This window comes from Hyaena hyaena, unplaced genomic scaffold (genome assembly GCF_003009895.1).
Source record: "Hyaena hyaena isolate Hyena2069 unplaced genomic scaffold, ASM300989v1 scaffold_302, whole genome shotgun sequence".
Taxonomy (NCBI): Eukaryota; Metazoa; Chordata; class Mammalia; order Carnivora; family Hyaenidae; genus Hyaena; species Hyaena hyaena.
In genome coordinates, this window is record NW_024080936.1 from 380,205 (window position 1) to 391,365 (window position 11,161).

Here is an 11,161-nt window from a genome sequence, read left to right on the forward strand (position 1 = left end):
CCCCCCCCCCCCCGGCCCTCACCTCCACGAAGTAGAAGCAGGGCAGAAGCGTCATGCTGTCCTTTGGGGTTTTATTCTTCTCCTTGGTCGCAATCATGGTGCCGCGGGCTCCACGGGCCGTGGCTGAAGGGGACAAAGACGCGCTGGAGGCGGGGAGGCGCAGTCTGAGCCCTGGGGGGACGCAAAGATGCGCCAGAACCGCCCAGGGAAACTGAGGCCAGGAGAGAGGGACGTGCCCGCGGCCTCGCTCCGCGCACTACGGCCTCGCCCACCAACTCAGCTGCCGGGCACCCCCACACCCCAGATGGGGGGTCGGGAGGGGCCCGGCAGGGGGCGGGGCCGGCCTGGCTTAGGAGTCCCCGGACGGGCGCCGTTCCCCGCGTCTGGGCGGGTGGGCCCCGCCGGGTTGCAGGGGAGAAGAGGAGGGTCCCGGCGGCCGGAAAAGGGGTGCGGCCCGGGCCCTCGGCCCGCAGGCCCCTCACCTGGCGCGCGGGCGCTCGGAGGGCGGAGCCGGCGGGCGCGCGGGGCGGGGGCTGCGGCGCGGCGAGCACAAAGCGCGGCCCCTCCCCCGCGGGGGCGGGTGGGGCCGCGAGCGGGAGCGCGGGGAGGGGAGGGGGCCCGGCTCGGCCCGAGACCCCGCGCCCGCGACGGCCTGCGTGCGGCGCGAGGGGCGGGGGCTCTTTGTCTCGGCGCGTCCGGGGCGCCGCGCGCGTTCCACGCCGGGCCGCGGGCGTGCGCTCGCCGCGCGGGGGGGGCTCCCGCTCCCTCGGCTCCGGGGAGTCGGGGGTCTCGGGCCCCCGCGGGGGTGCGGGCTGAGGCCGGAGCCTGCGCCCCCCCTCCCCTCCCGGGGCCCCCCGGCTCGGTCTCGGGAGCCCCGTGGGCGCCGGGCGCGGGGGCTGGGGCCCCGGGGCCCTGGCTACCCGCGGGTCTCCCCGGGTCTCCCCCCGTGTCTGCCCCCTCCCGGGGCCCGCCGCTCCCCGGCGCGCGTTTCCATGGCGACGGAGCGCCGACGCAGTCCGGAGACAAAAAGAGGCCGCGGTGCGGGGAGGGCTGCTCTCCCCCCCCGCCCCCCGCAGGCCCCCGCGCCCTCGCCCCGCGCGCCCAGCCAGCGTCCGCTCCGCGGGTCTCCAGGCCCCTCGCTAGGCTCCCAGGGCGCGCGGCGGGGGTGGCGCTCGCCGTGAACCCGGGGCGCGCACCTGGCGGTAGACACGGGTTTCCTCCACCGCACACAGCCACGTAGGGTCGGGACTGGCTGAGCCTTCGTTTTATGAATGGGGGAACTGAGGCCCGGGAATTTCCTTCACCCTCCGAGGCCCAAACAACAGGAATGTATTCGGCTCATTTATTCACCATCTGAGCACCCACTGTATACTTGACCCTGAACGGTCATTGGGGAGACACTGGGAAGTGGAGCAGACCCTATCGATCAACCCTAAAGTAAGCGTTTCATTACAGTAGTGGGTGAGGCTGCATTAGTTGAGCACCTACTGTTTGTCGCCTTGGCCCTTGTTTTGAAAGAGCTCCATGGGTTTGAAAGACTCTTCTATGCGTGGTGACGAGTGGGTCCCAAAGGTTCAGACGCCACTGGGACCTCCAGTTCCCCTGCCCTGAGCGGGCAAAACTAGTGACGCTACCAGGCTGCGCGGGGAACCGGACCCCGCGCTGGCTGTCCTGGCTCCCCAGAACCTCGCGGTCGGCCTGCATCTCGAGAGTCAGGGGCAGAGCTGGGGCGGCGGCAGCGGTTGGGAACCCTGGTGTTGAAAGCTGACCACAAACGGCAAGAGGAGGAGAGAATGGGGCAATCGCTCTGGGTGCTTCCTGGGGCCACAAGCGGGAAGCGTGGTCTTGGGGGACCCTCCCGATGGCCCCGGGGGTCTGGGAGGTGTCGGGGAATGTTAAGCATCACAGGTGGGGTCCTTCTTCCCATCGGAGCCCCCGGGGGCTAGGCTTGGCTGTGGCGGCGCACTGCCCAGCTGCGGGCTCCGGGGCACTAGGGAGCCATGGGAGACTTCAGAACAGGAAAGAGGGGTTGAGCACACCAGGTTTGTTCAAAAACTTGCCCGTGTCAAGCTCCTGGGGGACAGGGGCTGCCTGTTCATGTCCCTGTTGCACAGATGAGGCGGCAGGTCTGAGGGGCCCTGAGGTCGCCCCAGTGGGAAGGGATGGAGCTGCGGTCTCCGGGGCCAGTCCTTTCTCCACTGGGCTCTAGCCAGCCCGGTGAGGCCCCAGGGACACGCGAGGGACGCTGTTAGGCAGCTGCTCCGTGCAGCTCGGTGAGGGCCGGGCCTCAGCCCCCAGGACCCCGACTCCCTACCCTGACTCCCCCTCCCCGGACCGTAAGCCTGCCTTTGGGAGGGGAAGCCAGCCTCATAGAGCCTTCCACAGCCCCAGACGCAAAGTGGCTTCCCCGGGGCGCAGGCGGCCACCACCCTTGCCAAACTCCCAGCTTCAACCTAGAAATAAATCCCACTTTTAAAAAGTTGGGCTGACATTTGATTAACAAAGTTAGCTGTCTTACACTGTACCGTGCAACGGTACTCTTAGTATCTTCACAGAGATGTGCACCTACCATCTCTGTCTCCTTCCAGAACATTCCATCACACCAAAAAGTAACCCGGGCCTCATCAGTTGCCTCCCCTCCCCAGCACCCATGGGCCCCCTCCCATCCGTGGAGGAGCCTGTTCTGGACGTTTCACGCACGTGGACTCACCCCGCGTGGCCTCTCGTGTCTGGTTCCCTCCCTGAGCGTCGTGTGTCCGGGGTCCGTCTGTGGGTGGGGGGTGTGGGCGCCTCTTGCTCGCAGCCGAGGGACGTGTGCGTGCGCGGTGGATGCACCTGAGGCACGTGCGCGTTGGGCGTGTTGTTCACGTGTTGATGGACGTTTGAGGTGTTCACGTCTTTTGGTTGCCGTGCATCAGGCTGCTGTGAACATCGTGCGTGTTTAGCGGGGCCTCTCGGGCACGTGCTGAGAAATGGAATTGCTGTGTGGAACTTAAAAAAAATTTTTTTATGGTTTATTTATTTTTGAGAGACAGAGCATGAGTGGGGGGGGGGTCAGAGAGAGAGCGAGACCCAGGATCTGAAGCAGCTCCAGGCTCCGAGCTGTCAGCACAGAGCCCGACGCGGGGCTCGAACCCACGAACCGTGAGACCATGACCTGAGCCCAAGTCGGACGCCCCGCCACCCGAGCCCCCAGGCGCCCGTGTGGAACTTTCCGAGGAAGCACCACGCTGTGTCCGCAGCGGCTGCCCCGTCCCAGTCGCAGCAGCGGTGGCACGGGTCCCCATTTGCCCACATCCTGGATAACACTCCATCTGTCCTAGTGGGTATGCAGTGGTGTCTCATTAAGGCTTTGGCTTGCGTTTCCCTGATCACTAAATTTGTGCATCTTTTCATGGCTTGTTGGCCTTTGGATACTTTCTTGGGGGAAGTCTGTTCAACTTCTTTGCCTGTTTCTAAACGGGGTTGTCTTTTCGTTGAGCTGTGAGAGTTCTCTGCACATTCCGCATACCCAGCCTCTTCTCTGGCCCGGGTCCTGGGTGTCACAGCCCTGAAGACCCTGCTCCAGAGTTGGGAAGGTGAGGCCACTTGTCAGATGCCCAGACTGAGGGCAGGTGAGTGACCCACCAAGGTCTCACAGGTTGAAAGTCCTGTCGGATGCTAAGGGGAAAGCTGGTCACAAAAGGCCACGCGGTGTGGTCCCCCGTGTGTGAGACGACCAGAACGGGCTCATCCACAGACGGGAAGGCGCTCATGGGGGCCGGGGGCTGGGGGGTGATCGCCAGTGGTGGGGGGTGGTTCCTTTGGAGAGATGTGTTGTTTTAACACTCATCGTGGGGGGGGGGGTTGCACTCCTCTGTGAAGACACTAAAAGCCATTGTACTGGGGGGCGCCTGGGTGGCTCAGTCGGTTAAGCGTCCGACTTCGGCTCAGGTCATGATCTCACGGTTCGTGGGTTCAAGCCCCACATCGGGCTCTGTGCTGACAGCTCAGAGCCTGGAGCTGCTTCGTATTCTGTGACTTCCTCTCTCTCTGACCCTCCCTGCTCACGCTGTCTCTCTCTCTCTGTCAAAAATAAAAAATAAAATATTTAAAAAAAAAAAAAGCCATTGAACTGGGCCCTGTGAATGGGCGAACCGAGTGACGGTGGAGTAGATCCCAGCGGAGCTGATAGGAAAGTAAGCAGCGAAACATACACCCCAGGCCCAGCAGGACCCAGTGCCCGGTCTGCTGCCTCCACTGGCCCAGGGGGCACTGGTGAGTTCTCCCGCACTCAGGCTGGGGAAACCGAGGCCTGAGCCGGCATCGTGAGTGGCGTTCGCCGTTTGGTTACCACGCCGGGTGTCTGCTTCCTGAGTGCCATGCGCTGGGTCTTGGCAACAGTCAGTTAACATCGGCCGCAACCACATGTGGAGCCATGGCTCGTTTTACGGAGGGGGAAACTGAGGCACAGGGTGGGGCAGTTGCAGCAGTCCAGGCTCTGGGAGCAGTGGGTGATGGAGGCCTTGGGCAACTTCCTGTTTTCCTGTTGGGAGGGGCTGGCCACTGCAGGGGGTTGGGGGGGTGCCCGGGTGGGGACAGGCATCTGCCCTCCTCAGCCGCCCCCAACCCACCCTGTCCTGCCTGCACCCTGGAGGGCTGGGGGGGGTCCCCTCGGGCTGGTTTTCCCTGCCTCCTCTGCGAGCCTCCTCCCAGGATGGGGGCGGGAGGTCGAGGGCCCCAGCCTGGTGTCTCCGCTTCGCCCCAGAGCCCTTAGGACCCCGGCACCGGCACCACAGCTGCTGTGGGAGCCGTGAGGTGGGGCGGTGGCCCCCAGGCAGAGCCTGCCCCTCAGCAGAGCCTGCGAGACCAGTTAGTGCAGCGGGAAAGAGGAGTGAAGGACGGAGGGGGGAGGGGGGAGGGGGCGGTGTGGGGGGAGGGGGATCAGCGCTGGGCGGGGGGGACGGGGCTAAGAGACGGGAGCCCCTGTGTGGGGCCCACCGCCCGGGACCTCGTCACACGGTCCGGTTATCCAGCCTTCTGCTGGTGGACACTTGTTTCCACATGTTTTTGTCACGGCGGAGTCACAATGAGCTGTTCTGTGCATGTTTCCCTGCAGAAGTTTCTCCAGGGCGGTTGCCACAGCTGGGCCACCTGCCCCCCCCCCCCGGGGTGTTGACCATGCCCATCTCCCCACATCTGTACTGACGCCATCTTGACATTTCCTGCCACTTGTCATGCGAGAAGTGTTCCCGGGTTTTACCTGCATTTCCCGAGCAGGCCCTGTGCCTTCCCTGCCTTGGTTTACCCTCAGGACCACCTCTGGGCCCGTCAGCGCTCCCGAGGGGCTTAGGGGCTGACTTGCTCCCAGCGCGCGTCCTGCCCGAAGCCCTGGCTCTGCGGAACTAACCCCCTGCCCCCGGGGCGTGCAGACGCCGGTGCGGCCTGAAGGCCCGACTCCGCGAAGATCAGGCCTGACGGCATTTGGAGAAGCCGCTTCAGACGCACGCTGGTGGGGCCAGGGTCCTGCTGACCGACCGCTGCCCTCGGGGCCCCCGCTCGCAGCCGCCTTCGCCTGGATGAGAAGGAGGCCTCTGGGACGTCTGTCCACTGTGTCCCCAGGCCACCGCTTCCCGAAGGCTCTGCCCTTCGCCGCCGCCCCTGGTCTCTGGAGGATTGATTTCCGAGCCGTGAGCAGCTGACCCGGGTTCGGAACCGACTGATTGCTCACTTCTGCGCCGGAGGAACCGTGGTGCAGGGTAAAGGGACTCGGCCGGGACCCCACGGCCGTTACTGCCCCAGCTGGGATCTGAACCCAAGTCACTGTAGGGACCCCAGTTCCTGTGGCTGCTGTGCTGGCCCCGGCTGGGCCCAGTTCTTCCCCCTCCTGACTCAGTTTCCCCGGCTGCTGGGCTGTGACACCTCACCACTGCCCCCCGGAGGCCAAGTAGAAGCCGGTGGCAGGGTGGGGGACAGCCAGGGTGAGGCCCCAAGGTCGAGCGTGGAATTGGAATTCCAGGTCTCAAATATTTGAGCATGTTAACAGTATGGGAAACAGCATTTATTAAACACCACATGCCCAGCCCCGTCGGTGGGGCTGGAGACAGCGAGGAACGAGGCAGAGTAGGGCCCGCCCCTGTGGCCCTGCCAGACCCCGTGGGCGGGGGAGCCAGACACATATGAAGATGGGGGTGTCTCTGCTTCACCCCTGAGCCAGGGACTCTGGGTTTGTGTTCCACCCGGGTACCAAACAAACAAACAATAAAAAAGAAAAAAATAAAGGTGTGCACAGGATGTTGTAACTGCCTTTGGGGGCATGGCGCCTGACCCAGGACACACACATCAGGAAATTCCTGGAGGCATCTGGGACCCAAACTTCAAGTATGAGTTAATCAGGAAAAGGGCAGGGGGGAAAGCATGCAGAGACGGGGGAACAGCATGTGCAAAGGGCCTGGGGTTGGAACAAGATTTGTGGGTTGCAGGGGAAAGGCTCAGGTTGTCAGAGCAGCTGCCAGGTCAGTAGTTCTGAGGTGGGGTCAGGCAAGGGAGCCGGCCTGACTTTCCTGCTACCCATCCAGGGAGATGGGGGGCGGGGCTTGTCTGTAACAGCCTGGCACAGGGCACGCTCTCTTTCCCCCTGGGGCCTTGTGGCAGGAGCCCTGATGTCTTCCCTGGAATGGTCTCTTCCCACACTAGGTTCTGTTCTCAGCTCCCCATCAGAGGGGACAAGCCTGGGGTGCTGTGACCTCCCCTGAGGCCCAGCTCTGACCATCAGCCACCCCACCTCCCATGCTGCGCCTGTATCCTTGGCCCTTCATGTGCCCGGCACACCAGCGGGCCTCCCTGCCCTTGGCCCTGTGGCTGTGACCCTAATAAATGACTCCCGGGGCACCTGGGTGGCTCAGTCGGTTAAGTGTCCGACTTCGGCTCAGGTCGTGATCTCATGGTTCGTGGGTTTGAGCCCCGTGTCGGGCTCTGTGCTGACAGCTCGGAGCCTGGAGCTGCTTCAGATTCTGTGTCTCCCTCTCTCTCTGACCCTCCCCTGCTCACACACACACACACACACACACACACACGCACTCTCTCTCTCTCTCTCTCTCTCAAAAAACAAATGATAAACGTTAAGAAGCGAGTCCCACTCCCTCCTCCAACGCTGATTCCTGCTTTGCTGGGCGGGGGTGGGGGGGGAGCAGGAGCTCATGAACCCTGGCTGCATCAAGGTCTCCACCCCGGGGGGCCTGTCTTCACCGAGTTCACTCTCAGTCCTGAGAGGCAGGGGCTGTTCTCTCCACCAGACAGACAGAAGGGCCATCAAGGCTCAGAGAGGTTGTGTGACCCACCTGCAGTCACACAGCCAGTGTGAGCTTTGATCCTGAGTCTCTGAGCTCCCCCTCGACCATCTCTCATTTGTGCTGAGAATATAGTGCACAGCAAAGTCAAAGTCACACAAGAAATCGGTGACAGACTAGGGCGCCTGGGTGGCTCAGTTGGTTGGGCGTTCGACTTCAGCTCAGGGCATGATCTCACAGTTCGTGGGTTCGAGCCCCACATCGGGCTGTGTGCTGACAGCTCAGAGCCTGGAGCCTGTTTCGGGTTCTGTGTCTCCCTTTCTCTCTGTCCCTCCCCTGCTCGCTCTCTCTCAGAAATAAATAAAAACATTTAAAAAAATAATAAAATAATATATAAACATGAATATGATTATATACTATATATTATAGTTTACTAACCTAAATAAAATGTTGCTGAAATAACACATAAGTCACTATTTACATATTTACAACACGTATACTTCACAATATATAATAAGACATGACAATAAATCTCATCTATAAAGAGTGCCTAAAGCCAATAACAACAGTCCGGTCGTTCGTTAAGGTAGAGGCTGTAAACAGACCGTTCTCGCTTTACAGCGGAGAAACGCAAAAGCCTCTTGATGTGGGAACACTTCCACCCCCCCCTCCGGTTTGCACGCGAGACTGAGCAAATTTCCCCGGAGACCCTGCTTTTTGACGACGAGAGGGGCACAAAGCTGCGACCGCCTGGGCGGGGGACGGGGCATCTTCCCTCCCGTGTTCGCGGCAGGCGTCCACGGGGGGCACAGAGCGCAGGCCCCCCACCAGGGGGCGCACATCCGTGTGGACGGCGCAGGGCCCTCGGGTCTTCGCGGACACAGGGACGTGGAAAGCCCTGGGGCGGGAGGGTGGTGGCGGTGTGTGCGTGTGGCGGGGGCTGACCGCGAACACCGGGGTGGGGTGGCCGGGGGCGCGGATCCAGACAGACCCCATCTTTCCAGCAGGACGCTTCACACATCTTTTGGGCGGTTAAACATTCAAGGGTGTGCCCGGGCGGGGCCCGCATTCGGCTGCGGCTGGGGCGGGCGTCAGCGCTGCCGACCTGAAATCGCCCGAAGTCACTTGGTGTCTGAGGCCAACACAGGCCTCCAACCCCGGGGGCCTCCCGGCAGCTGGGTCGGGGCTCCGCGCTTACCTCCCCACCACGAAGGCGAGAAAAGGGGCCCGCAGGGGCCAGCACTCTGCCCGGAGCTGCCGCACAGGCCCCTACCCTGACCCCGGGTGTCCCAAAGCCGCCCAGCACCCCCAGAAGCCCCCAGTGCTCACCCGGAGTGACTGACCATTAACCCATTTGACAGATGGAGAGGCTGAGGTCCAGAAAGGAACGTCAGGGCTCAGGAACCTAGATTGATCCAGGGACCCTGCCTGGACCCGAAAGAGATCATTGTTCAGACGGGGAACTGAGGCTTGGGGGGGTGGGGGACTGTCCGGGGACGCTGGCGCCTCCGCTCCGCCCCGCTCGGCCCCCACCCGCCGCCTGTTGCATCCGCGGCCGTAGGAGCTGGAGGGGCCGAGGAGGCCGCCCCCAGGCCCCACCCCCACTCTGCACGGACGCCCAGCCCCTCGGAGGACCCCCAGGGCTCCCCGGCGCCTCATACCAGCCTCCGCCTCCAGGCAGCCCCTGCCGGTAGTCGCCTGCCTGCCCCTAGGGTGTCGGTGTGATGCACACCCAGAGCGGGGGGGTCAGGAGGGCCAGGCCCGCCCGCTCTCCAGCAGCGTCTGTGTCTATTTTTTTGTGCGTGTGAATGTTTTATTTAAATACACTTCACATTCCATAGAGCTCATTCATTTAACAATTCTGTGGCATATGGTTCATTCACAAAGTTGTGTAACCACCACATCTGATTCCAGAACATTCCACCACCATCCCCCAAAAGAAGCCCCCAAAAAGAAGCCCTGTCCCCACTGGCAGTCACACCCCCCACCCCCTCCCCAGCCCCCCCCCGGAAGCCCCCTCCCGCCCGTGGAGGAGCCTGTTCCGGACGCGTCACGCACGCGGACTCACACCCGCGTGGCCTCCCGTGTCTGGTTCCCGCCCTGAGCGTCGTGTGTTCGGGGTCCGTCCGCGGGGCGGCGGGTGTGGGCGCCTCGCTCCTGCTCGCGGCCGAGGGGCGTGCGCGTGCGCGGTGGCCGCCCCTGAGGGACGTGCGCGTGCGCGGTGGCCACGGTCCTCTGTGGACGTGCGACACCCTTGAGTGACGTGCGCATACACGGTGGACAAGGTCACCTGCGGACGTACGCATGTGCAGTGGATGCACCTGAGTGACGTGCGCGTGCGCGGTGGACACGACCCACCCCCCCGTGGACATGCGCATGCGCAGTGGACACGGTCCCCAGTGAACGTGCGCGTGCGTGCTGGACACGTTCCTCTGCGGACGTGCGTGTGCAGTGGGCGCGTTGTGTTTTGTCCCTTCATCGTGTTTAACCCTGTGAGGGACGGCTGCTCTCATCATTGCCGCTTAACAGCTGGGGAAACTGAGGCTCAAGAGGCGGCATTTTCAGCCCAGAATCACAAAGCCCGGCAGAATTTGAAGCCAGGCATCAGGTGCGTGTCTGCTCCCAGAAGAGCCTGAGTGAAGAGGGCCCAACGTGTGACCTGCCGGCACGGGCAGTGAAGTGGTGGTGATGGTGACAGTGAAGGTGACAGACGGCGGCGACAGGTGGCGGTAGTGGTGATGTCGGTGGCGGTGACAGGTGACGGTGGTGGCGACGGCGACAGGCGGCGCCCCCACTTACCTCACCCTCGCAGTGGGCCAGCACTTTCCAGTGGTCCAGCCCATCACTGCCCTGCTGTCACCGAGCATGAAATCGTTTCGGAATGAAAAGTGACAAAGCATTTCCTTTTTTGTCCCCAGGTTGGGCGAGCTCTTCTCTCTTTCTGTACGTTTGCACTTTTCGTGATAATGACTCCGTTACAAATAGACCCATAACATGTCCTGCTCAGCTGGCCTCTCCCTCTCTGCCCTGCAGCCACTGGCAGAGGGTCGTTCCCTCTGGGGGGGTCGCCCAGGCGCTGTGGGGGCGGAGCAGATCCCTGAACCCCACCCCCTCGATGCCAGGAGCCCCCCCCAGCTGTGTGACAACCACAGCTGCCCCAGACGTCACCCGGAGTCCCCTGGGGCCCAGTCACCCCAAGCAGGAGCCCCTGCCTGAGAAGGAAAAGTGAATCTCTAATAGGCAAGTGGGGCAGAGATGTTTCTGTGGGTCTCAGGAGGGCGCATGGCTCCGTGCCCCCCACCTTTCCTGTCCCTTTCTGTCCCCCACTGAGTGGGGCTCACCCCAGCCCCTAGATGTGCAGGCGAATCCTGCTGTGCTGGGGTGGAGTGCGGAGCGGGGCAGGTGTCAGTGTCCTGGCCCAGGTCGCCCTGCCTCCCCGGGGTGCGCCTCTGACCCCAGGACCCCAGGCTCCCTGTGGCCAAAGGTGCAGGGGGGCGTGAGGACAGCAGCCCAGGAGTGGGGCGGCCCCAGTGGCCTCCCCACTTGGGGCTACAGAGAGGGCAGGAGGCGAGGTGACCACGGTCACGGCCACCCACTCTGCAGCCCCGGCCCGCACACCCGTCTTGCTGGCAGTGTGTCGGGCCACATGTCCATCTGTCTGTCTGGGCGCCGCTGAACCTGGGGGAACGCCCACTCGAGCCAGCCAGTCCAGGATGCTCATGGCAGAAACGGGGACACTGAGGCAGGACCAGGGCAGAGTCCTGTGGACAAACCCTAGCCCACCTGGCTGCCAGCCCCTGGGGCCTTGAGGGTCCAGTGGCCGGAGGGACCGTCCCAGGGGAAGGAGGGCGGCCGCCGGTGGGAGCCAGAACCCCGCTTCTTCGGAGGGGCAG

The 11,161-nt window shown here is 63.3% G+C and overlaps 1 protein-coding gene across 1 annotated transcript in view; it reads right to left on the reverse strand.

Moving 5' to 3' along the window:
• PLPPR3 (phospholipid phosphatase related 3) overlaps positions 1-9,499 on the reverse strand; it is a 14,777-nt gene extending 5,278 nt beyond the window's left edge. Inside the window, exons 1-3 of the mRNA XM_039248185.1 lie at positions 9,337-9,499; positions 2,711-2,991; positions 23-123 (exon numbers count right to left, since the gene is read on the reverse strand). Of these exons, the coding sequence (XP_039104116.1) occupies positions 23-97 (75 nt within the window). The 5' untranslated portion in view covers positions 98-123; positions 2,711-2,991; positions 9,337-9,499. The remainder of the gene's footprint in view (positions 1-22; positions 124-2,710; positions 2,992-9,336) is intronic.
• Between the last annotated feature and the right edge of the window lie 1,662 nt (positions 9,500-11,161).